The sequence below is a fragment of the Triticum aestivum genome, chromosome 5B, assembly GCF_018294505.1.
Source record: "Triticum aestivum cultivar Chinese Spring chromosome 5B, IWGSC CS RefSeq v2.1, whole genome shotgun sequence".
Taxonomy (NCBI): domain Eukaryota; kingdom Viridiplantae; phylum Streptophyta; class Magnoliopsida; order Poales; family Poaceae; genus Triticum; species Triticum aestivum.
This window is the reverse complement of record NC_057807.1, coordinates 439,352,310-439,378,465: the sequence shown is the minus strand read 5'-3', so window position 1 is coordinate 439,378,465 and position 26,156 is coordinate 439,352,310. Positions and strand designations below refer to the sequence as shown.

General features: G+C 46.4%; 2 protein-coding genes and 1 long non-coding RNA gene across 3 annotated transcripts; 1 reads left to right on the top strand and 2 right to left on the bottom strand.

Moving 5' to 3' along the window:
* The first annotated feature begins 6,518 nt into the window (after positions 1-6,518).
* Positions 6,519-6,959, top strand: LOC123116347 (uncharacterized). Its single transcript, XR_006457039.1, has 3 exons — positions 6,519-6,646; positions 6,732-6,830; positions 6,914-6,959. It is a non-coding gene; the product is annotated as an uncharacterized lncRNA (long non-coding RNA).
* Positions 6,960-16,083: 9,124 nt separating this feature from the next.
* On the bottom strand, positions 16,084-19,437 carry LOC123116346 (heavy metal-associated isoprenylated plant protein 41-like). The gene is made up of 5 exons (XM_044537313.1): positions 19,161-19,437; positions 18,728-18,932; positions 16,888-17,178; positions 16,714-16,797; positions 16,084-16,500 (listed from the first exon to the last, which is right to left on the bottom strand). Exons 1-4 carry the CDS (start codon positions 19,336-19,338, stop codon positions 16,731-16,733), a joined length of 741 nt encoding a protein of 246 aa, XP_044393248.1. The 5' UTR covers positions 19,339-19,437; the 3' UTR covers positions 16,084-16,500; positions 16,714-16,730.
* Positions 19,438-20,672: 1,235 nt separating this feature from the next.
* Positions 20,673-23,854, bottom strand: LOC123116345 (heavy metal-associated isoprenylated plant protein 41). Its single transcript, XM_044537312.1, has 3 exons — positions 23,470-23,854; positions 22,785-22,983; positions 20,673-22,004 (listed from the first exon to the last, which is right to left on the bottom strand). Exons 1-3 carry the CDS (start codon positions 23,666-23,668, stop codon positions 21,200-21,202), a joined length of 1,203 nt encoding a protein of 400 aa, XP_044393247.1. The 5' UTR covers positions 23,669-23,854; the 3' UTR covers positions 20,673-21,199.
* Positions 23,855-26,156: the final 2,302 nt, after the last annotated feature.

Here is a 26,156-nt window from a genome sequence, read left to right as displayed (position 1 = left end):
TCAAGATGCTTGATAAGATTTTGAAGTGGTTCAAAATGGAACAGTCAAAGAAGGAGTTCTTGCCTGTGTTCCAAGGTGTGAAGTTGAGTAAGACTCAAATCCCGACCACGACAGAAAATAGAAAGAGAATGAAAGTCATTCCCTATGCATCAGTCATAGGTTCTATAAAAGTATGCCATGTTATGGTCCAGACCTATTGTATACTCTGCCCTGGTTTGGCAAGGGAGTACAATAGTGATCTAGGAGTAGATCACTGGACATTGGTCAAAATTATCCTTAGTGGAATAAGGATAAGTTTCTCAATTATGGAGGTGACAAAAGGTTCATCGTAAAGGGTTACGTCAATACAAGTTTTGGCACCGATCCAGATGACTCTAAGTCTCAATCTGGATACATATTAAAAGTGGGAGCAATTAACTAGAGTAGCTCCGTGCAGAGCATTGTAGACATAAGAATATTTGCAAAATACATATGGCTCTGTATGTGACAGACCCGTTGACTAAGCTTCTCTCACGAGCAAAACATGATCACACCTTAGTACTCTTTGGGTGTTAATCACATAGCGATGTGAACTAGATTGTTGACTCTAGTAAACCCTTTGGGTGTTGGTCACATGACGATGTGAACTATGGGTATTAATCATATACAGATATGAATATTGGTGTTAAATCACATGGCGATGTGAACTAGATTATTGACTCTAGTGCAAGTGGGAGACTGAAGGAAATATGCCCTAGAGGCAATAATAAAGTTATTATTTATTTCCTTATTTCATGATAAATGTTTATTATTCATGCTATAATTGTATTAACCGGAAACATAATACATGTGTGAATACATAGACAAACATAGTGTAACTAGTATGCCTCTACTTGACTAGCTCGTTAATCAAAGATGGTTAAGTTTCCTAACCATAGACATGAGTTGTCATTTGATTAACGGGATCACATCATTAGGAGAATGATGTGATTGACTTGACCCATCCTGTTAGCCTAGCACTTGATCGTTTAGTATGTTGCTATTGCTTTCTTCATGACTTATACAAAGTTCCTACAACTATGAGATTATGCAACTCCCATTTACCGGAGGAACACTTTGTGTGCTACCAAACGTCACAATGTAACTGGGTGATTATAAAGGAGCTCTACAGGTGTCTCCAAAGGTAGATGTTGAGTTGGCGTATTTAGAGATTAGGTTTTTGTCACTCCGATTGTCGGAGAGGTATCTTTGGGCCCTCTCAGTAATGCACATCACTATAAGCCTTGCAAGCAATGTGATCAATGAGTTGATTACGATATGATGCATTACATAACGAGTAAAGAGACTTGCCGGTAACGAGATTGAACTAGGTATTGAGATACCGACGATCGAATCTCGGGCAAGTAACATACCGATGATAAAGGGAACAACGTATGTTGTTATGCGGTTTGACCGATAAAGATCTTCGTAGAATATGTAGGAGCCAATATGAGCATCCAGGTTCCGCTATTGGTTATTGACCAGAAACAGTTCTAGGTCATGTCTACATAGTTCTCGAACCCGTAGGGTCTGCACGCTTAACGTTACGATAACAGTTTTATTATGAGTTTATAAGTTTTGATGTACCGAAGGTTGTTCAGAGTCCCGGATGTGATCACGGACATGACGAGGAGCCTCGAAATGGTCGAGACATAAAGATTGATATATTGGAAGCCTATATTTGGATATCGGAAACATTCCGAGTGAAATCGGGATTTTACCGGAGTACCGGAGGGTTACCGGAACCCCCCCGGGGGTTAATGGGCCTACATGGGCCATGAGGGAGAAGAGGAGGACCGGCCAGGGCAGGCCGCGCGCCCCATCCCCCCTAGTCCGAATAGGACAAGGAAGGGGGGGGGCGCCCCCCTTTCCTCTTTTCCCTCCCCCCTTTCCTTCTCCACCAAGGCAAGAGGGGGGAGTCCTACTCCCGGTGGGAGTAGGACTCCTCCAGGCGCACCCCTAGGGGGCCGGCCGCACCTCCCCCTCCCTCCTTTATATACGGGGGCAAGGGGGCACCCCATGACACACAAGTTGATCTTCGTGATCGTTCCTTAGCTGTGTGCGGTGCCCCCTCCACCATATTCCACCTGGTCATATCGTAGCGGTGCTTAGGCGAAGCCCTGCATCGGTAGAACATCATCATGGTCACCACGCCGTCGTGCTGACGGAACTCATCCCCGACACCCTGCTGGATCGGAGTCCGGGGATCGTCATCGAGCTGAACGTGTGCTGAACTCGGAGGTGCCGTACGTTCGGTGCTTGGATCGGTCGGATCGTGAAGACGTATGACTACATCAACCGTGTTGTCATAACGCTTCTGCTTTCGGTCTACGAGGGTACGTGGACAACACTCTCCCCTCTCGTTGCTATGCATCACCATGATCTTGCGTGTGCGTAGGATTTTTTTTAAATTACTACGTTCCCCAACAACAACCGCCGATTCGTGGAACGAGTACCTCTGATGTCTGAAAGTACATGCATAGTTGCCATCATGAGGTTTGTTATTGTAGCACTAAAGGTGTTGGACGATAGTACTTGGTAGAACCAACTATCACAGACACAGTAAGGCTCGCGGCGATGTCCGAAGCAAGAGGGTGGCCGGTATGCATGGATGCCTTAATTGCATGCACTGGAGATGCATGGAGGAACTGCCCATAAGCTCTACATGGGCAATATCAGGGCCGTGTTAAAAAGGTCATCATCATTTTTAAAGCAGGTGCATCACATGGCCTTTGGATTTTGCACGCTTTCTTTGACACGTTCATGTCTTGCAATGACATCAATGTGCCGGAGCGGTCTTCATTGTTTGTTAGGTTGATTTGAAGGACAAGCTCTTTCGTGCAACTATATTATGAATGATTGACTACAACATGGACTACTATCCGATTGATGGTATCTATTCTCTGTGGGCGACCTTCGTCAAGACAATCTATGAGCCATTTGGTTAGAAAGGAGTCCACTCTGCTCAAAACAAGAAGGAGCTAGAAAGGATGTAAAGAGGGCATTTGAAGTGTTCAAAGTCTGTTTTGTAGTTGTTTGAGGATCTATAAAAATATGGGATCCAGATACCTTGTGGAAGATGGTGACAACTTGTGTCATCATGCACAACATGATTATAGATGATGAGGGTAAGAAACTGCCAGAGGTCTGCAATTTGAGTACGTAGATGATCTTATCCAAGTTCCAGCTCAAAATCCAGTCACGTTTGAGAACTTTGTCCAAATGCATCGATCGATCTAGCATCAAGCAACTCATGAGCAGCTTAAGAAAGGCCAAATGAGCATCTATTGGCAGCTAAAGGAACAATTAGAACATAAGTTGAATTCAAGCCGCAGCTGCAGTGGAAAACCACTCCATCACAAATATAAGATGTTTAAACCTTTTTCTGAACCGGATATAATTAGACACATTTTAGTCTGTTTGTCCACTCATTTTTCTTTGTATGTAGTCTAAGTTGAAATATCCAAAACATATCTTATATTTGTGCATCAGAGGGAGTAAAACATGCTTTAACAAAATTCTAGCCACAGCGTGAACCAACCTGTGGTTGGATGGTGATTTATATTCTAGACTTGATATTGATGCTCGCATTTATCTGGATTTAGTTCAGGCCTTCTGCCGAGATGTGTTCAATAGGAGGAAACGTTTTCATTGACTACAAAGTCGTTTGTGACGACTTTGTCGATCTCAAGATGATGTGCCGTGCCATTCTCTTGGAGGTTCTAGGGTGTGTGCGTGTGTTGCTAAGATGAGCATATGTGTATGTATAAGAGATTAAGAGCCCGCATTTGTAAATTATCATAGTCGTCAAAATTACTGTTCTGACCCTTAAGGCAAACTAAATCCCGATTTGACCTCGTTCTAAATTTTTTTTCGTTTCTGACCTTTTTCGGTGACGCCAAGGTCCCTGGCGTCTGGGTTACGAAGCAGACGCCACGGTCCCTGGCGTCTGGCCCCTGGCCCGCACTGCCTGCCTGCCCGTTGACCTGCTGACGTGGCAAAGGGGCCAGACGCCAGGGTCCCTGGCGTCTGGCCCCGGTAAGTGGATAACCGCGCGGGCCAGCCCACCCATCCCCATCTTTCTCCTGGCGGCGCACGACGAACAGAGGGCTCTGTTCTTCGCCCCTTCTCTCCCTCCCACCACCACCCCCCTTGATCTACTCCATCAACCCCTCAAACTCACAGATCGGACCCCCCCAAGCTTCTTTGAGGTATTCTCCCCCATTCCCTCCAATTTTTTTTTGTTTTCCCCTCTTTGGTTGGATGCATTATTCAACACTAGGTGATGTTAGATGAGTAGATGGTTTCTTATTTTTAGAAAATTTTGTGTAGTTGATAGATGATTAGGTATGCAGTAGATGATGTGTAGTTGAACATGTAGGTAAAATCAATTCGGTTTTGTGTATATGTTGTCCATAGGATTTTTTTTTGAATTAAGAGGGGTGATGAATATATGATTTGTGTATGTAAAATAGACTTTGGCATACTATATTTGGTTTGATAGATGATGTGTGTATGTGTAGATAATCCTATTGTTGGCATACTATTGTTGGCAAAAAAAATTATGCAAAAGAGATGATGAAATTTTCTTATTGTGTGTGACATGATTTGTTCAATAGAATGGCGGATGATGATAATGAAATATATTTGATGGTGAAATTTGGTACTCTAGATGATATGTGTGCATATGTAGAAGAAAGAAATGATGTGGTTATGTTTGAGAAGAATGGTGTTTTCATATGGAATAAACTTGGAGAAGGAAATTGTTTGATATTGTTCTTGTATTCATAGATGTTTGTGAATTTTTTTTGTAGGATGGCGGATGGTGATGGACCTTGGTATGACGGATTAATCGATGAGTGGGATAAGGAGCATCGTGCTCGTGCCATTGAAAATGGACAGGTAAGAAGCAAGACTGGGTCAATTTTCGTTGTTTCTCATTTGTGTTCTTGTATTGATTATTAAAACATCACTTTATTTGCAGGTTGTAGTTGCTATGCGCATGAGGGGTCATTCCGCTGATGACTTTGATTACGACCCGCGGTATGAGCCTTACATTCGGAGATTGGGTCTTCTCCCATTCGTGTTGCAGTTTAAGCGACGCGCTCCGCCGGTGAACCACGCGGCGCTGACCGCACTTGTGGATCGTTGGAGGCCGGAGACTCACTCCTTCCACCTTCCATGTGGGGAGATGACGATGACCCTACAGGACATGGCTATGATAAGCGGCCTTCCTATCAATGGACAAGCTGTTACCGGTCGTGTCAGCGTGGGTAATTGGCGAGAACGGACTGCCGATTTAATTGGCGTTCAGCCCGAGGGCCCTCAGGAAGGCAAGGCCGATACAGCGAAAGTGAGGCATTCTTGGCTAAAACTGGTCAGAGGAAACACCAACCCGTGCCCTCAGGATGCCAATGACGTGGTTGTGCAGCAGTACGCGCGGGCCTATCTTTGGTATGTACTAACCAAGGTAGTCTTCTCAGATGCAACTGGGAACTCAGCCCTCTGGATGTTCTTGGAGCCACTTAATAACTGGGATACCCAGTATAGCTGGGGTTCGGCCGCACTAGCATACTTGTATCGTCGGGTAAGAGATATTTGCAACCAATTATTTTGCATTTGTCATGCGCCTCCATATCTAACATGTTTGTTTGATTGCAGCTTGACTTGGCGTGTCGGAGGAAGGGAGGTACATCCTCATTGTCTGGGTTTGTTTGGAGCCTATCCGTGTGGATGTGGGAGCGGATCCCGGTTGGACGGCCCGATTTGAAGAACCCCCTCATGGCAAACCCACGGGGTAATCATGACGGGTTGCATGATGATGATCCATATCGGCGCCCTACGCTTGCTTACTATTGGGAACAAGTGACAGTGTACACAGGAAGCTCGCATGTGCGATACAAGTGCTATATGAACGAGCTGGACACCTTGACTACTGAGCAGGTTATGAGAAGTTCGATGAGATAAAATTTAGTCAAGAATGAAACTTATGTATGTAGCTAACAATGTATCTCTTTGTTTTGCAGGTACATTGGTTGCCTTATGTGGAAGATCGTGACTTTGATCTTAATGAGATGTGCACGCGTGATAGCCATCTTTGGCGGGCGAGGTGCCCAATGATATGCTTCTTCGCAGTCGAGTGGCACTTTGTAGACCGTGTGGCAAGACAATTTGGAAAAAGACAAGGTATTCCAATTGAGGAGAGCAAGGAGGAAATGCTATCTCTGCATCGGTAAGCAAGCATGCCTTGAGTATGTAGTAGAGCATTGAATAAGTCAGTGTTTGCTAATGCTTTGTCCCGTGCATCATTTGTAGGTTCGATCGAAGGAACAATCAGGATATATCGGATTGGGCAAACAAACACCGTGCGTGGATAGAAATTTGGAATCAAAGAGACACGTTAGTGCAATCAGAGAATAGACCTCACAATCAGTCAGCATATCAGAAGTATCAAGTGTGGTATGCGGATCGTTACCGGTTAAAGCTAAAGCCAGGTTGGACTCACGAGGAGTGGTCGGAGTTGGTGTCTGAAGACCCGGAGACTGCAGAAGGTTATCATACCTTCAACACGGCTGTGAGAGACACCAGAGGGGCTCATGTTGACTATGCACCGATGCATGACGAAATGGTAGTCTGTTTGACCTATTCTAACATACTTGCATCATGTTGTCTTTCTTTCAAATACATAAGTTTGGTGTGCTCATGAATTGCAGGGCAGAGAGTTGCTTCTGTGCGTCAACGATGCCAATGTTGCACTGAGTCATCCACCTGGTGGTGCATTATCTGAGAGGACTCTTAGGAGCACGATGGAGGTTAGTCGCAATATATTATAAAAGTTTTTTTCGCGGATTAGTTATTTGCATCTCATATCATAGCATATTTTATGTTGTCGCAGAAGTTCAAGAAGCGGTTCCATAAGATGGCAGCTATGCTTTCTTGCCATGGTGCTAAGTCCAGTGACGTGTATGCACCAGGTAGCCGCGCCGCCAGAGCTAATAAACGGCGTTATGTCCAGAACGAAGAGGACATAGAGGAGGAGGTCAATGAAGAGGAGCCAGCACATCAAGAGGAGCCAACACATCATGATGAGCATGAGTATGATGCAACACATCAAGAGGATCATGAGTATGATGTTGATGCTCCACAACCATCACAGGTTACACAACCGACACAAGGCAATGCCCGCTCTAGAAAAGGCAAAGCAATAGCTAAGACACCGGGCCAGAAAGGTAGAAAGAAGATATGGAACACTCAATTCCATAGTCCGGAGTATCCTCATCAATTTATGCCTGCGGGAATGCAAAGATATAAGTCGAACATTGATGCAGAGGCGGAGGAGGCTAGCGAAGAGGAGGAGCATGAGGCTAGCGAAGAGGAGGAGCATACACTTGCAGATATCGTGAAGAGAGGAAGGAAGAAGTGAGCTTGTTGTAGTTTGTTTCAATGAGCTTGTTCTAGTTTGTTTCGACGAACCTGGTGTAGTCTCTTTCCATGAACTTGTTGTCGTTTCTTTCCATGAACTTGTTGCCGTTCGAATTAAGTTGTACCGGATTCGTGAAGTTGCTATGAATGTTTGACATGAATGATGTGATTTATGTTAATTGTTGTTTCCTGTGATTTAGTCATTTATATGAATGTTTGACATGAATGATGAAATCTGTACTTAGTCATCTATATGCACAGGGAGCCAGACGCCAGGGTCCTTGGCGTCTGGCTGTAAGTCAGGGGACCAGACGCCAGGGTCCTTGGCGTCTGGCTGTAAGTCAGGCGACCAAACGCCAGGGTCCTTGGCGTCTGGCAGTCTACTGACACCAGAAACAGGGTAAAGCAGGGGAGCCAGACGCCAGGGTCCTTGGCGTCTGGTCCTGGTGCAGACAATACTTGCTTTTTCACTTGTAGTTTTGTCTTTTCACTTGTAGTTTCGAATAACATACATACATAAGCATTGCATAGTCTTTTCATAACACTATAGTTGACAAATGACAAACATAGTTCAAATTACAAACTTAGTTCATGACCACGATGGTCTACGATACAATGTCTCGAATGACATAGCAAATTACAAACATAGTTCAAATTACACAAATAGTCTCGAATGACATAAGTAGTTCATGACCACGATGGTTGAAACGACATGAACATCACATATAACTCGGTTTCCTGTAGCAATGCAAGTCAACAACCCTTTTCCATTTCCATTCTTCCAGCATTTCTTGAATCTTGTCATCATCAGTTATGTCAACCAATTTTCTTTCCCCGGGGCCATCTGACTTCCTCCTGCTGACGTAGTACACAAAATCATCTTCCTTCAACCCTTGCTTCAACATGAATTTAGTCTTCAACCAATCGAAAGTGAGGTCCACTTGACTAACTTGCACAATACATGGAGACAAGCCATGCACATGAACAACAGGGCTAAGCACCCACTGAGTTTCGTTAGCCATCTACAGCACACAAATCTCTTAGTAGCTAACCTATGATACATTAAACCACGAGGAAAACAAACTAGGGTTTTCACAAAAGTATGATAAATTAAACCAACCAAAAAATGGGGGTGGAGTTGATTTACCTTCTAGTCTCGAAATCCTGAAGATCCAACGGTGAAACCGGACCGATTTGTGAGAGATCTGAGGGGGGGGGTTAGGGTGCTGGACGAGGGAGTGACGTTGGCAGGGCTAGAGGTGAGAGTGGGTGGATATGAGTGAAATGAGAGGGGTAGAGGTGGAGATGAATGGATGAGAGGGGTAGAGGTGGGCCCAAAATCTTATCCACTCGAATCTTATCCATTAGACAAGAATGCTTTCAGAACACCAGACGCCAGGGTCCTTGGCGTCTGGGTGTCCATCAGACACACCAGACGGCCTGTCTGGTCACCTGCGTGGGCAAAGCACGCCAGACGCCAGGGTTCCTGGCGTCTGGATCTGGGAGGCAGACGCCAGGGACCTTGGCGTCTGGGTGTCCATCAGACACACCAGACGGCCTGTCTGGTCACCTGCGTGAGCAAAGCACGCCAGACGCCAGGGTTCCTGGCGTCTGGGTGTCCATCAGACACACCAGATGGCCTGTCTGGTCACCTGCGTGAGCAAAGCACGCCAGACGCCAGGGTTCCTGGCGTCTGGATCTGGGAGGCAGACGCCAGGGACCTTGGCGTCTGGGTGTCCATCAGACACACCAGACGGCCTGTCTGGTCACCTGCGTGAGCAAAGCAAGCCAGACGCCAGGGACCCTGGCGTCTGGATCTGGGAGGCAGACGCCATGCACCCTGGCGTCTGGGTGTGGGCCTGGTGTTTTTGCACACAGCTTGTTAAAGTTTTTGCTTAGCAACAACTAGCAAACACTGTTAAATATGAACAAAGCATGCTACTCTCAACCAAAAATATGAACAAAGCATAACAACTAGTCTCGAATGACGAACATAGTTTGCACATAATCTCAAATAGTCTCGAATGACAGAAATAGTTCATGACCACACAAGGTCTCGAATAATAAGTTCATACATTAAACAAAGTCTCGACAGTTCATCATCGACGCCGGTGCCTTTCCATTTGTCTACTGAGTAGTCCGGGGCCACTTTCCCTTCTTGTCACGTGCCTCGTCCTCCTCTCGTGCATCGCGAGCCCTTGCAAGTTTGCTTGCCCTCTCTTCTTGACGAGCCGCCTTCTCTTTGCGTGCCCTCTCTTGCTCACGCTTCTTGCGCTCACGAGCCTCCTTCTCACGACGCTCCCGCTCCAATCCCCGTGCATAGGACTCCTCGAATAGGCGCTGCCTCCGTAACCAATCTGCACGTTGGTCCTCTTGGATATCTTTTGGTACCTCGTGATCTATCCAAGTGAAGTACTTGCAAAGTGGAGGAGGGGACTACATATAAACCATGATTTTGTTAGACATATGAGTGACAACTTGTTGATGTTTTTTATATGTACACCTAACATACCAGTGGTATGTCATATGCGTTAGTTGGCCTTCGACGATCATGTGCATAGTTGGGACACACGAAAAACCTTCTACCTTCTGTCCATGACTTGTTGCGGTCAGTGGACACCTTCAGCTTGCAAACATCACCACACCAACATGGTGGTGTGGGCACATCCTTCTCCTTCTTCTTGTCCAAACTGGCCTCCAACCACGTCTTCGGCATGTCCTCTTGGTCCGCGCACGGTGGCCTCGTCCTGGAACCGGATGAAGCCATGCCTACAAAAAGAACAATTGTTAGCACAAGACATTAAGAGAGCAAATGCATAAATGCTAGGAATTGTATGAACAAATAATATACCATTATTATTAGATCAACCATCTGGATTAAACAAATAACCGAAGTCCGATCCATTATCAACCATTCCTCTACGACCACCTCTAGCACTTGTGCTTCCTCTTCGACCACGACCACCTCTAGCACTTGTGGCTGCTCGACCACCACCTCTAGCACTTGTGCTAGCTCGACCACCACCTCTAGCACTTGTGCTCCCTCTACGAACACTAGCACCTCTAGCACTTGTGCTCCCTCTACGACCACCACTACCACCTCTGACGCTCGTTCTTCCTCGACCACCACCACCGTCACCTCTTCCACCTCTTTCACCATCGGTGCCGCCTCCACGACTTGTTTTTCTTTTTTTGGTTTTCTTTTTTTTGCATGTCCGCTCATTGTGTCCCCCTTCACCGCACACCCCACAGTTGATAATGTCAGGAGCCTCCATGAAATGACCGCTACCAAATTGTTTCATGCCAGTGTATCCAGCCAGGTCATCCATATCACCCCTGAACCTCTTAGTTCTCCTTCTACCCTTCGTCTCCACCTTCAGAAGAGGGTCTGGCCTAATATGAGGGCCATGGTACTCAGGCCACTGTGATTGGTCCAAGAAAGGGTGAAATCTTGGCGCCCATGTCAACCTAGTAGCTTCCACATGGAACTCTTGCATCCTCACGGTTTTTCCATCATTAACATGTATGTTTCTCGCCTTCGCCGCCGTTATCAAATGCGAGCATGGCCAATGATACTTACTAGGCCTCTCGCACTGGCACCACCGAGTCTTCAGTTTCACCTCAAATGCAGCACCACCATATTGTCTACCATCTCGTGTTGTGCCACCTGGCTCATCAATTTGATAGATCATTTCAAGTCTATCGAATACGATAACTTGTTGCCGTGAAGACTTGCTTGCTTGTAACTGCAATCATTCATCAACCTTTTCCGGATAATCCTTTTTTTCACCTATCCATTTTGCAGTCTCTTCAGAATGCCTCTGAAAGTACTCATTAAGCTTGAAGAAGGTGTACTCCACTATTGCAGTCACCGGCAAAGCACGAGCACCCTTCAACACATTGTTGAAACATTCTACGAGATTGCTCGTCATGTCGCCATATCGCCAACCACCATCGTCATGAGCGCGTGCCCACTTGTGCTTCTCACTTAAATTCCTAGTTAAGAAGTCTTTTCCCCCTTCGTTCACCGCTGCAAAGAGTTTGTTGTACCGAGCATCGAAACCTTGGGTGGTGAAGGCCACACATACATGGGTAAGGTCTTTGCTGAGCTCCTTGCTCTTACATGCCCGGTAAAAGTTGGCCACGAAATGCCTCATGCACCATCTGTGGTGAAGCTTTGGAAATCCTGGAATAACAATGTCCATTGCCTTGAGTATGCCATGATGTCGGTCCGATATGATGCATACCTCCCTAGCCCCAATCACGTTGTGCCTAACATGACCCATGAACCACTCCCAGTTGTCTTGGTGCTCGGAAGGCACCAAAGAAAATGCACATGGCAACACGTTGTCGTTTGATGAGTGCGCCATTGCTACCATTAGTGTGCCCTTATATCTACCGGTCAAGAACGTGCCATCTATAGACAAGACCGGACGACAATGCTGAAACGCCTCCACACATTGTCCATAACTCCAGAAGGCACGGTGGAACACTCCCTCGTGATCCTCGACCACATGAAACATGCCCAGGTTCCTATGTGCAATGGCGGCCAACAACCTTGGGAGCTGGTTGTATGCTTCTTCATAACCACCGTACAACATCCTAATAGCATTTGCCTTTGCCTTCCATGCCTTCCCATACTTGACTTCATAACCAAATTGTTTTTTCACCGTCCGCATGAGAAACCTCACTTTCACAGTGGGATCAAAGGCTATGTCTTTCATCCATTTGTATCCAAGATACTCAGATGTGAGTTGACGGTGTGTCTTTCTAAGTCGTTTCGATGGCGGTTTGCATCTATGAGTGGTATCACAACTTGTTAACACCCATTCTTCGGTTTCTTTAAGCTTTCTTGCACGAACCTTCCATGTGCATTCCTTTTGCTCACACACCACGGTGTAACGCAATTTCATGTCGGAGTGCTCAACATAAATTGGCCTATGGTTTCGAATGGCATAGTCAGCCAACCAAAACTTCAGCATAGGCAAGCTCAGAAACTTCAATCCTTTCTTCAAATAAGCATTCTCGTCCTCATTCTCCACCCTTGGTTCTCCTGGATCCGGGCATGGTGTTGGCTCAATCGCCGTCATTCTCATTCCACCATCAACAACAGCTTTATGGGCAAGGCCGGGATCTTTAAATAAGTGAGTTCTTTTTTGTAAGCCCGTCAGCTCAAAGTGGATTTGGTTCTCCTCCTTTGTGAATCCATCCTCGTCCAACTGTTCAACTGGACCCTCGTCATCCGAGTCATACGCATATTGACGCCTAAAAGGCAAGTCACGATCCATGTCCTTTTGCGCTATGTACACATCCAAGTCACCAACATCATTGCCATGAAACCCTTCCTCTTGCTCTTCGTCGTCATCATAAGCATCTTCATCCTCTTGAATTACTCCGTCACTAGCAATCACCTCAACTTCATTTGCTTGGCTAGTTGGTGGTTGGCTAGAAGCATTGGGGGCATACAACTCAACCTCATTTGCTTGGCTAGTTGGTGGTTGGCTAGAAGCATTGGGGGCATACAACTCAACCTCATTTGCTTTGATAGTTGGTACACGGGGACATGGTGGGGGATAAACATTGGGGGCATCAACCACAACCCTATGCTCAACAAGTGGCACCATTGTCCTCTCGCTCATGTCATCCATTGGGGAAGAGACATGCCGGTTCAAATCAAAGGTAAACCGAGGAGATTCAGTGGTGGCAAACAATTCAAGTGACTTGTCTTCCGATTGGGATACTTTTTCCTTGTATACATCCCAATGCAAATCCGAGGTGATAGGCATACTTTTCAAGCGAGATTTGGCTCCAACTCCAACATCATACCTTCCTATTAACTTAACATCAACATTGGTGTCCATCCACTTCAAGACTTGTCTCACTTTTGCAACAACATCCTCATAGCTAGGGCTTGTATCAAAAACCAATGGTTCCTCACCCGTGTCGGCATTTGTTACTCAAGAATGCCTCCTTGTCAATGTAATGAACATCAACAAGTCTCTCCATCTAAAAATTACATGAATGCATTTAAGACCTCAATGAGAATTGGTGTTTATCCAAATACATCTTATTATATACAAATCATATCAACACTAAATTATTGGCGATGTCCACAAAAGTATCACTAATCACTAATTAACACACTAAGCAAAGTTAACCCTAATCACTAACTAACCCTAACCCCCAATCTTTCTACTCAACGAACATATATTCCTACTACACACCATGCATAGCACTATATTATCAAAGTTAACCAAGCCATTCACACTAACATAAGGGGGAGAAAACATGAACTAGGGTTCCACCAACATGTATAAAATGCAACCAAAAGGACAAGACTTAACAAAAAATAATTGGATGATTTGGGAGAGATTAACAAGAGCAACAAAGTGATGGAAAGATCCACCTAAGGGATGTACCTTTTGGAGAGGATTTGAGGGGGGAGCTTGAGGGGTGAGAGAGAGTGGGGAGGCAGCAGCTCTTCTTCAAGCTCGGGCTGGATTGGGGAAAGTGTGTGGGGTGGGACCCACACACTCTCCCGGTGGGGTTATCCACTTACCGGGGCCAGACGCCACGGTCCCTGGCGTCTGGCCCCTTTGCCACGTCAGCAGGTCAACGGGCAGGCGGGCAGTGCGGCCAGGGGCCAGACGCCAGGGACCCTGGCGTCTGCTTCGTAACCCAGACGCCAGGGACCTTGGCGTCACCGAAAAAGGTCAGAAACGAAAAAAATTTCGGAACGAGGTCAAATCGGGATTTAGTTTGCCTTAAGGGTCAGAACAGTAATTTTGTCAACCGTAGGTTAGGGTCAAGAAAAACTGTGACACGCGAGTTCGAGACTTCGAGGTCAAGTAAAACTCCGTACTCCATAGCACAGGCCACAGGCTTTGGATAGTGTGCACAAGTAGATATACACAGTGATCCGTGATGGAATGTCACGTCATGAGCAATAAAGATCACATAAAATAACGGGTCAAGGACGCACATGAACCGAGGCGATACCTGCCCAACCACTCGAGCATGCCCATTCGTCAACGCAACGTCTCTCGTGTCACATCAAGCAGCTAGAGTCTCCTCTCTCTCCTTCTCCCCCATCGCTTGTGCTGCGAATGCTGTACTGCTGAAAAAAGCCGGCAACTACGCGAGATGGACGGATGCATATGATGACGCAAACCTGCAACCGGCAGCAGCAAGCAGTTGACCCAGGCGCGGGCGCGTCCGATCGCTAGCAAACAAGAGGGGAATCCATCCTGGGAACGGAGCAAGCATGCTTTTGAAGGACCAGTGAAGATACAGAGCGGCGGCAACTCCGACGTACCGACCCAAGGGACACGATTTTTGTCCATTGATTAGCCGAGCGGTGTTTGGCGCGTCCAACAGGGTGGACGCATCCCAAATTTATGGACAGAAAACAAAAAAATCCAAATAAAAATCTAAAATATACAGTACAAACTTAATACTTCAAACACGCCTAAAGTCCACTTACATTAATAACAAATGAAAATAAAAACATAAAAGAAAAAGCTGTGGCGGCCGGCTGATCTAGGGCGCATGGAGGTGTCCTCGTCCTCGTTGGTAAGGTCGACATACTCCCGCGTCTGCGCCGAGGGAAAAGCTTTCTGGTAGGCAGCCAGAGCCGCCGCTTGTTGGGCCGCATCAGGCTGCCGCACACGTGCTGCCTAGCTACTCCACAACCCCGCGCGCTTCTCGTCGTGCTCCACCTGCATCAGTCACTCCGCCTCTGCTGCTCCCTAGCCAGCGCCCACGCCTCCCACTTCAGGACATGCCGACGTTCATCCTCCTCCGTCACGCCCACCCAAACAGGCGGGCATGGGACATAGACGAGCACGGTGGTCATCCATTGGTACATGTGTTGCATGCTGGGCGCGGGGGGTGGAGGCGCCACAAAGGCCTCCACGTCAGGCACGGGCACGAGCAGTCCGAAGACACCGTCATCATCCCATTCAGGAGACCTAGATCTAGGTTTTGCTCCGGAACAACCAGAGTCAGGTGATGATGATTGCAACGACGAAGACGCCGTCATAACCCGATCCGGGAGACCCATCTAAAGTTTGTGAACGGCTAGAGTGAGGTAACGACAATTGCGACGCCGAAGCCTTCGACAAGGAAACAACGCCTAAGATGCCGTCATCGTTCGCCATGACCGAAATCCGCACGATTTTCACCAGCAGTCGCGCCACTCGGAACAAGTAGCTGGCTGGATCCGTGCGAAGCCACGCCATGGAGGCACACACAGCCGCGCCTAAGACGCCATCATAGTTTGCCATGACCGAAATCGGCATGGTTTTCACTGGCAGTCGCGCCAATCCAAATCCGTGCGAAGCCGCGCCATGAAGGCGCACACAGACGCCGGAACACCGGCAGGGAACTCCAGCATCCCTCACCGTGAGCGCATAGCGCATGGACCATCGGTTGCCATCACAAAACAAACATTTTCAAGAAAAATCTCAAGACAAGTGAGCCATTGTTCAAAATGATCCCTGACAAAAGAAAACAATCCTTGCAAAACCACATGCAAAAGGATAAATGAAAACATAAACTGAAAATAAGATAGAGACGCAAGTAGTGCTTGCAAAGTGCCTGATTCACAATTTAAGCCCATTACATGAAAAGTATAACCACCGAGCTGCTAAAAATAGAGAATTTGACTGTTCGTGAGTCTACGACCAGATTTAGAGGAAACAACGTTGGTTGCAATCAATGTTTGCCTGTTGCCAACAAAAATGACGTCGTATGGAGATTTGATAAAAATGCCACGTTTTACTTTGCCTTTGATAAAACGCCCCGCATTATGTCAATGATATGTGGGGTCGCCATATGTCAATGGCACCACGCGTGCTATTTTATCAAAGGCAAACTAAATCCTGGCACCATCAAACTTTCCCAGAGAAGAATCTTCCAGCGGCCGTTCAAACTTCAAGCGAGAGTATCTTCACTCTTCAGTAGGGATGTCTACCAAACATCCGTATCAGCATTTTCTGATGCGAAAATTGGTCCTGATGTATGATACCTGCCATGTGCTACTCTGCTGGGGAACATACCCTGGAACATTAACGGAAAAGGAAACATCAATCTGCTGGGAAGCACATCACATCCTAGAATATGTAAGAAATAACATTAGTCCACTCCACTGGGGAACAAATAATCAACATGGTGTTGTAAGTTGGTTCAGTTAAGACGCACATACAAGGGAAATCAACAACGATAGAAGGAAAATCACGGTACCATCCATGGTTAACTAAAACATAATAATACCTTGTTGAGCAACAGCATCAGGGTGTGAATCCTGAGCCTGGCGGCATGCCATATACTGGAGCAGGTGGAAGTGAATGGAAAGGCCTACAACCACCAGAAACCACCGAGCTGTTAGGATATACTCCACCATTCTCAATGGATGGCAGTGGCGTCGAGCCAAACATATGCACTGACCTTTCAATCTTCATCGGATACAACTTACTGAACACGAACGTGCTGCATTCCCCAAGCATGAAAGGTTGGTCGCAGTCCTTGCCATCTCCTCTCTTGTTGTTGTAGCCAGGACAGTCCTCTTTCCAGAAGTAGGCTTGACCGACCAGATGAAGATCAGAATCCGTGGCAAGTCTTAGAAGGTCCCACTTGCAGTAAGGGTCTTTTGTCTTGTGGCTCACATGGATTTCGCCCTCAGGGCGAAGGAGGCGGCTCGCGCTTTCGAAGTAGGCCTTCACTATCTTTTGGTGTTCCCTGGAGCTCGTAGCTATTAGTTAATAAGATTTTAGTGACAAGCAATTGCAAGTAAACAAAATAAACATGCTCTATAAGACTATAACCTCTGTTTACCAAACATAGATACAAAATGTTTACCAAAACCAGGGAAATGAAGCTTCTTATGGTAAAAAACTAAAAATCCCACCAGCCAGAATACTATGACACATGTCTGGAAACGTCTTTAGCATGATCCCTTGTTTTTAAGGTATTACTATTCTAGGGAAAACTTCATTTTGACTCCTAAAACTACCGTGCTTGGTTCGACTTGAATCCAGAAGTACGAAGCTGTCTATTCTATGACTTAAACTATACAAGGCAGACCAGTCGAGCCCATTTTTGGATAGTACAGTTGAACTTCTGACTTCAGACGATATGAAAAATAAACTCATATGCTATATATGGGACGATGACATGAAAAAATATCATAAAAAATATAACTATTTTTCTACTGTGAAAAATGACGAGAGTAAATAACATATCTCTCGTCTTCTTAGAGTGAAACACAACTAATCATATCCTTTGATATTTTTTTGTGAGTTCTCATTTTATAGCATCACCGACACCAATGAGCAAGTTCGGAATGATTTTGCAACTCCAAAGTTTCAAGGAAAAAAGTTAGAAAAAAATTCATGAGCATAGGGAACACTACAAAATGAGAACCTAAAAGGTTCAGCAGCAGCAGCAGGCTCTTGCACATGGATAGCAAGCTTCAACGCACCCCTATCCATAGCTAGTTCTTTGGTGATACCCCGACCTCTCTTGACATTCTCCACACGCTTTAGCCGTCCGCTGTGCACTGGAGCTCCTGGAGGCCTGTGCTGAATATGCCCAAACCATCTCAGACGATGTTGGACAAGTTTTTTTCAATTGGCGCTACCCCAACTCTATCTCGTATATCATCATTCCGGATCCTTCCTCGTGTGGCAACACATCTATCTCGTATAGTAGAAATATATTTCTTACTTCCGTGTAGGAGACCGCTTGACATTAAATGAACATCGCAAATGTTCAATTATTAGTAAGATCGTACTTGTATTTACTGAGAGAAGACTTACATATCAGTTATGTGATGGTTGTTTAGTAGTTAGTACATTTCTACTATCAATGGGTAATTTAGTATATTACGTGTATCTACATCTACGATGATCAAGGGTATTTGTACAACTTTGAAAAAAAAGAAAATTCAAATCAAAATTTCAAGGCAGTCGTGACATAATGTAGGGATATATGCGCACAATTGTACAAGATTGACTTGTACTGTTGTACAATGTGTTGAGCGCAAAAATGGAAAAATAAATATTGTTTTCAGTGTAACAATACATCTTTTTGATCTTTTTATATACAACATTTTCCATGCGTTGTTTCACTTACAAGTAATAGTACCATGAATTTTGAAATTTTTGTCCTATTGTACAAGTACACTGATGAATCATTGGTGTATATACTCTTAAGTAGCAATGTCATTGCAATTCATCAATAAATAAAGAAGGGAAAAAACATAAATAAAGTAAGCCAATGCACATACTTGATGAGACGCTCGTCGTCTTCTTTCCACCCGAAGCTGAATCCAGCATGGGGGAAGTTGAAAACAATCCGATCAAACTGTCTCGTCCTGAGATAAGGATGATAGTCCAGCTTTCCTGCATCAACTCCAAGCAAAATTACTGCCCCCATCATCCCTAGCTTTGCCAAATTCGATGCTGCATCCCTGTACTTCTTCGTCAGAGTGCCTGCCCAAAATAGTTTTGCAAGGATTTTAGAGAGACAAATTTAAGCCGTTGTTACGCCGAGGACAAAAATAATTGCCACATGAGTCGATTCGAGGTAATCGCAATTTCGCAACACAACTTTCCCCATGCCCTGTGAAGTCTAACGAGTGCACCCGCGCCGCGCGCACAATGCTCATGTAATCAATCCGCACTAGGAAGAAAGATACAAGCGACAGGAGCGAAACTAACCGTAGTCGTCGACGGAAGTGATGACGAGGTTGGCGCCGGAGCCGAACCCGATGGCGAGAGACAAGGCGAAGGAGAGGTCCCCTTCGCCGACGAGCAGGATGGTCCGAGTCGACCAGTACAGCCCCACCCGCACAGCCGGGGAATGTCGCGCTCCACCCTCCAGCCAAGCCCACGCCATGCGCGCCTCCTCGTATCCTCTTCGGCGGCGGCGACAATGGAGGAGCGCTGCGGCGGTGAAGCGATTCTCGTATCAAGTCTTTGCGCGAGACTCGGAGGTTCCTTTCTGTGTACGCGGAGAGGGGCAGGGGGCTTCTGTGGGGCCCGCATGTCAGTAGCTTTTCAGGTTTCCTTAGCGCAGTTTTTTTCTTTCATTTTCGTGGATTCGATGAGTCGGATGGGACGGTGGGGGCGACTTCTCGTCTTCATTGACCATTTCTTGACCCGAATTGACCACCACTCCGTGTCAGATAACGTGCAGTCAGTAGGACCAAACTGCAATGCACAACATTTTATTATGTTATTCAACAAAACAAATATAGTAGATAGATCAATTCAAAGCCACCTTTCTAACAATCACAGTAGCTACACTTGTAAGCTTGATGAATGATACATCAACGCACACCATCTAATCCGGTGGCCTCAACAAGCCGCCCGTCCGGCAAGCCGAGAGCACCAAAATTAATCTAGCAGACCTTCTTCCCGCACTGCTTGCACACGCTCTAGAATCAGCCACTGTCATCTTCTGTCGTACCCCTTTCAGGAGCGATCAGTGCATTCACCATGCGAGGCCATTCTGTCGCCGACGCCAACACGAGTCTACGACGCCAGACAACACCACAACGTGCGTGCGTCCATCAACACGTGTTCATCACCGATGCTCTGTTTGCACCATGCCGCCGAGACCTGTTGCCGTCACCCCTTCAGGTGACACATGCTCCAAAACGATGCCCCCAAGAGGGAGGGCAGCCATGAAGACCCTGTCATCGTCCTATCTGAGAATCCTAGACCTAGGGTTTTTCGGAGAAGTCGGAACGAGGTGACGACGATTGCAACCGATGATGTCTTCAACAAGAAGACGACGCCCAAGACGCCGCCATCGTCTGCCATGACCAAATCAACACGGTTTTCACCCGCAATTGTGACACTTTGAACCAGCACCTACCGGATCGCCGCCAGGAAGCCTGCCTCCCTCGTCGACCCCTCATCCGTTGCCAGCGGCCCTTGGGCAAAGCCGATGGCCGATTTGGATGTGATCCAGATCCACGGCTGCCTCCGCACCCACCATCGCTAGAGAACGCGGGTTCTCACCGACCATGGGGGTGAGCTCCGCCGCCGCATGACCAGGATTGCCGCCCTGGCCGCTGCGCGCGCTCCCCACTGGCCTCGCCCCAGCTGATCCAAGGGGATCCCGCCGTGTCCAGCACCCCGGCTCCTTTGGCACCGGGCCCGCTGCCACTGCGGCCTACAACGGCGGTGGCAGCAGAAGAGAAGGCAGTGGCTTGGTAGGGCTGCAAGTGGCACTAGGTTTTACACCCTGGGGAGGCGTCACAAGGGGTACCTTATAGTCGTTCTGATATGAACAAGATCAGAGTAGGGCCAAATACAACATGGTTGACCCGAAACTCAACAAATATATATCAAACTGAAAAATAATCTTAGCAGTTTTTAAAAATCAGTCACCAGGGAAGAAATCCCTTGATCTTCGATCCAAAAAGAGATTGATCCGGTTCGAACCAAATATTTCTGCAAGCATCAATCACTGCCTGATTCGGTTACATCTTAGGCGCGGTACCAGTGATAATTGAGATAACAAGTCTTGAGACTCTTAAAGGACAGTTACACTGCAAAGTGAGACTCTTGTCCAGGGTTACATCTTTACACTGCACAGGTAGAGAAAACAGCATTCCCAATACACAAAATGCCCTGCGTGTAGATCTTGGACACAAAGAGAACATATGCAAAAATATGAGATGACACGGCACATCTTGAAATATCTAGTGATCCTTACAACACAAACACTTATACCTCCGCGCGATCCTTCAACGTCTACCCTGCAACACAACCGCCGTCTGCAGCCACTCCTGGAGTAACGCGCACGCAATGGATTCCCTGAAGCGATGTTCCAGCAAGACAGAGTAATTCACATTGGTTGCTCTTGCTCCGGGCATCATTTGCCTCTGCGCTTCATACTCCCTGAGCATACTCCCGAGGTATTCCCAGGCAAAGTGTGAGTAGCCGACGCTCCATAGCAGCTGAAGAATGGGCCCGTGTTGGTACCAAGGCTGCTGCTGAGGTGGCGCAGGGAGATTGCCACCAAGGATCGGCAGAGCATTCGGCGATGACCCTGCAATGCTGCACAATGGGTTGCTAGCCCCATGCTGATCAAAGGAAGGAGAAGCCACCATGCCACCGATGCGAACAGGAAAACACGGTTCATGCCTTTGAGCTAATCCGAGGCCGTAAGGCTCATGAGCTTTTTTTGCTATCTGAACTGTGCTGATTGGTTCAGACAATGTGCTGCTTCCATGTGACGAAATCATGTTTCTGTGCACATTCTTCAGTTTCTTCGAGTCTCTGATACAAAATTTGAAAGTGCAGCAAGCACCTAAAGCGAAAGGTTCATCGCAATTCGCACCATCTCCCCTCTTTTGGTTGTACCCAGGGTAATCCTCTATCCGGAAACTAACTTGATCAACCTTAATAAGAGAAGATCCCAATGCTAATTCCTCAATATCCCATTTATCATATGGATTCCCTGTCTTGTGGCTAACATGGATTTCACCATTTGGGCGAATCAGGTGGCTTGCATTGTGAAGGAACCCCCTCACCAACTTTTTGTGCGCGCTAAAGGTTCAATCAGCACAGAAGGTCAGTATCAAGTTAATTAAGAAAAAAAAGGCCCTAACACAACAGACCTTTATAACAGTACATTTTGAATGAAAGGTTATTGGGTTGACCAAATAAAATAAGAAACCATCAGCTAACTACTTTAGTGGCACTGTCAGACAGAAGTTAAGATACTTATGGTCAAACCAATTCATCTTCTTTCATAAGTACGGAAAAAATCTCTACAAGCAAGCTACAACAAGAATTTTGTGCTGTTGTAAGAATGTCTTCCATTCGTAGAGAGTGGGCACATAGAAACTAGCAAAAGTTACCATGAAGAGCTACACAAAGGGTAGATGCAAATATACAGAATTGAACAAACTGCTCCTACAGTTCGTTTGCAATTATGGAAGTATGTGACGATCGAGAGCTCAAAATAAGTTCAGTAGTGGACAACTGTGGCTAGAATCAAAATTCAAAAAAGGAAACAACTTCTCCCATAAATACTACTACTCCGTCTCATAATGTAAGACATTTTTTAACACTAGTGTAGTGTCAAAAAGCGTCTTATATTATAGGACCGAGGGAGTATTTATATTCAATGTCATTTGCATCTGCTTACAGGTTTTCTAAAAGAAGACAGTGATACAGCAAAACTATTAACATGCTATGTGCCTTAGGAATACTCTACTAACTCTGAGATAAGGAGACATAAGATACATTTAATGGTACAACCAATACACATGACAAGCGAGTTATTTAAAATCTAGCAGCAACTAACAAAGAGAGTGCACATACTTGATCACATCCATGTGGTCTTCTTTTCCTTTGAACCCAGCATGAGGAAAATTAAAGACAATCCGATCGAAGCGTCTCATCTTCAGGTCGTTGTGAAGCTTCATAGTATTGGCATCAATACCATGCAAAATTGTGGCTCCCATCATTTTTAGTACAAATATATTGGACTCTGCTTTGCTGTACTTCCGCGTCAGAGCCTCTGGCCAAGAGGATTACACGCAATAAATACAGATGAAATAGATAAATACCAACAACAATGATCACAAAATCCTAAAAACATTATCATCAATTTGAGATTTTAAGTTAAGCAGCAGCTAACTGCAGACAAAGAAATGGAGCAAATAGGATACTTCCTGAAAGACAGCAACTTTTACTAAAGAAGCTGACATAAAAAGGGTTCTTTATGAAGGTAAAAAGGGGCACTTCTATGAGGTAGGCTGATGGTATTCCTTTTGCTGAATATGAATGTTCACAATGATTCACCGTTCTTGTATACCTAAATCTCGAGTTCCCATCTAGAAATCGCAAATTAAGGCCAAAAAAGCATCATCCGCGCTTCTTTACTAGTGTTACTTACTCCTACTATTTAGTGCTAGCATTTAACAAGGGAGGGACATGTGAGTTTGCATCGCGAGAGGAAGCTGAAACAAACCCGCAGGGGTTGTGAAGAAGAAGATGAACAGACCATAGGAGTCGAGGGAGGTGGCGACGAGGTTCTCCGCGGAGCAGAATGCGATGGCGAGGGCCCGCGAGAAGGAGAGATCTCCGTCGCCGACGATCAGTATGCTTTGCGTCGAGGAGTAGTGCTTCAGCCACTTCACCTCCTCCGCCGCCGCCGCCTCCGCCGCCGGCGCCGGCGCCGACTCCTTCTGGTCAAACCCCATCGCCTGTACCCCTCCGCTGGCGACTCCTCCTTGGCAGCAATCGACGATACTCCCTCCTGTCGCGCCGCCCCTCCGACCCTACCGTCGTCGCCGCCGCGGCGTGCCCTAGCTCCGGCTAAGTGTCATCGTGCTAAGCTGTGGTGACCTGCCAACTTGTGAGCGTGGAGTGGCGCTGACCGGACCCGGTTCTTGTCCACCCGCAGCGACACGCGGATGGATGCGGTCGGTCTTGTTGACCGAGGGCGTGTGGGGCCTACGTGCAGCACACGTCTTTCACGTAGTTATGGTGGACAGCAGGACACGTGGAGTAGTAGTACAATACTATTTTTATAGTCAAAGTGTACTAGAGTTAGAGTTTTACTAAGGTTAAGATATTTATTTTAGAACCGAGATAGTAAATAATTGTAAAAAGAATTAAACACTTATTTTCGGACCGAGATAGTAGATAATTGTAAATTTATTTAAATGTTTGGATTGTTATAGCTTGTATCCTCATTTTGCCTCAAGTGCGTTGCGGACTTATGATAAAATATGACACTAATCTAAATTATTACCTACGTAGCGCATATCGTCATATTTATTAGTTTGTAGACTCACTTTAGAAGTTATTATGTTTCCACAAACATCTTTTTCATCATTAACTATTTGTCACATAAAGCAAATGTACTTTATTACTAGCTAAGTTACTCTCACTATGATCAGATTGAGAGCATCTCCATTGCATGGCGCTTAGACAGACGCAAAAGAAGAAGAAAATAAATACACTAAAATAAACAATTAAATCCTCATAGCGCTTTTCAGCCCAACACTGAGCAATATGATAGGCGCTAAAATCGGCATGTAAAATCAATCGCCAGACCTACGGTTCCAACTCATCCGAAGAAAAAAGAAGGCCAACACACGCCTTCACTTCTTTATAGAAGCTAGGATTTTTTTTCCCCGAGTAACCGGCACTCCGGTAGGAGCTCTTCTTTTCATATAGAAGAATAGAAATTAGCGGTTACTAAGAAAAACTGGCCGAAAATTATACATATGTGGCACACAAACACCAATCCCGAGGCTTCGTCCCAAAACGAGTCGACAACTCCGTCATCCAAGCGACCGAAATCGACACCCTACATCACGGCCTAGAGCCGCCGCTCCAGCGTACGACCTTTACAACGCACGCACGCGCGCGCGCGCGCACACAGCGCGCATGCACGCACGCACGCAGACAACGGTCCCGAGACCGCGCACTAAAAGAGTCGACGACTCTGTCACAAACACACTCTTTGAAGATGTCGCTCCGGCTTCCAGTCCAGCCCAAGACCGCGAATCCAACAAGCCGGTGACTCTGTCACCCAGTGACCAAAGTCGACGCCGCTCAACACATAAGTGCTCTTCACAGAGCCGCTCCGACCTCCACACCGGCCCCGAGGCCACGTACCCGCCCACCCGATGACGAAACTGTTGGAAAACCCAACCACTGATGCATGACAGGAGATGTGACCTCCAAGGCGACGCCCCCAAAGGGGATGCAATGTGAACGACGCCGTCGCCCGCTTCGGCCAACGCTAAAGCTTAGGTTTTCACGTGGAGAGTTGTAGATCCAAATGCCTAGGGAGGTGAAGGGCTCCACAACGATGCCTCTAACAAGGGGAACGACACCCTAGGATGTCATCATCGCTGAAGTCGGTGGAAGGCATTCACCCGGAGTTCACCATGCCCAAAATGTTGCATCAAATCTGGCTATCCGTTCGAACCGAGATGATCGTGTGCCCACACAAATCGCTGCCAACAACCACCGCCACCGCCGCCGCACAACAACCACCCTTGTGCTGCCGACCAGGCCACGATTCCCGGCACCCACCACCACCTTCGCTGCACTGGCCCATGGGTCCAGCCACTCACGGTTGAGATCCATCCCAACCACGATACTATGGAGCCTACCCCTAGCCGCATACCACCAGAGCAGACCATCACAGCCACGAACAGCATCCAACCCCGTTGATGACCTGCAAGGGCACAAGGCTATTGCATCTCGTGATAAGTAAATGTTGAATCCCACAGGGAGCAAATAGGAAGACACTACAAACCCTGCAACTATGTTGTCTGCATAGCGTGTTCGCACCCAAACCGTAGTTTGGAAATAGTTTATTGCATCGGTTGCTTGGAAAGCGAGAATAAAAGGGTTTTTACTAAAATGCAAGTTAGAACGCGAAATAAACTAAGTTAATAAAAGGGGATTTGTAACTGTAGGATTGAATAGAGCGAAAGGCAATGTCTAGGCTTCGGTCTCACTAGTACTAGAGGGGCATCTTAGTGGCAGCGTACTAATACAAGTATATGTGCAGGTGATCACAAGATCATAAGAAAGGACGTCTCCCAACATTACGTGAAATGTGAGTAAATACTGGATCATGCCCCAAAGACTAATTTTGCATACTAGATCATACCTTAGCCTAGAACCGGATCAATCACTCAAACATAGACGAATAGACACACAAAG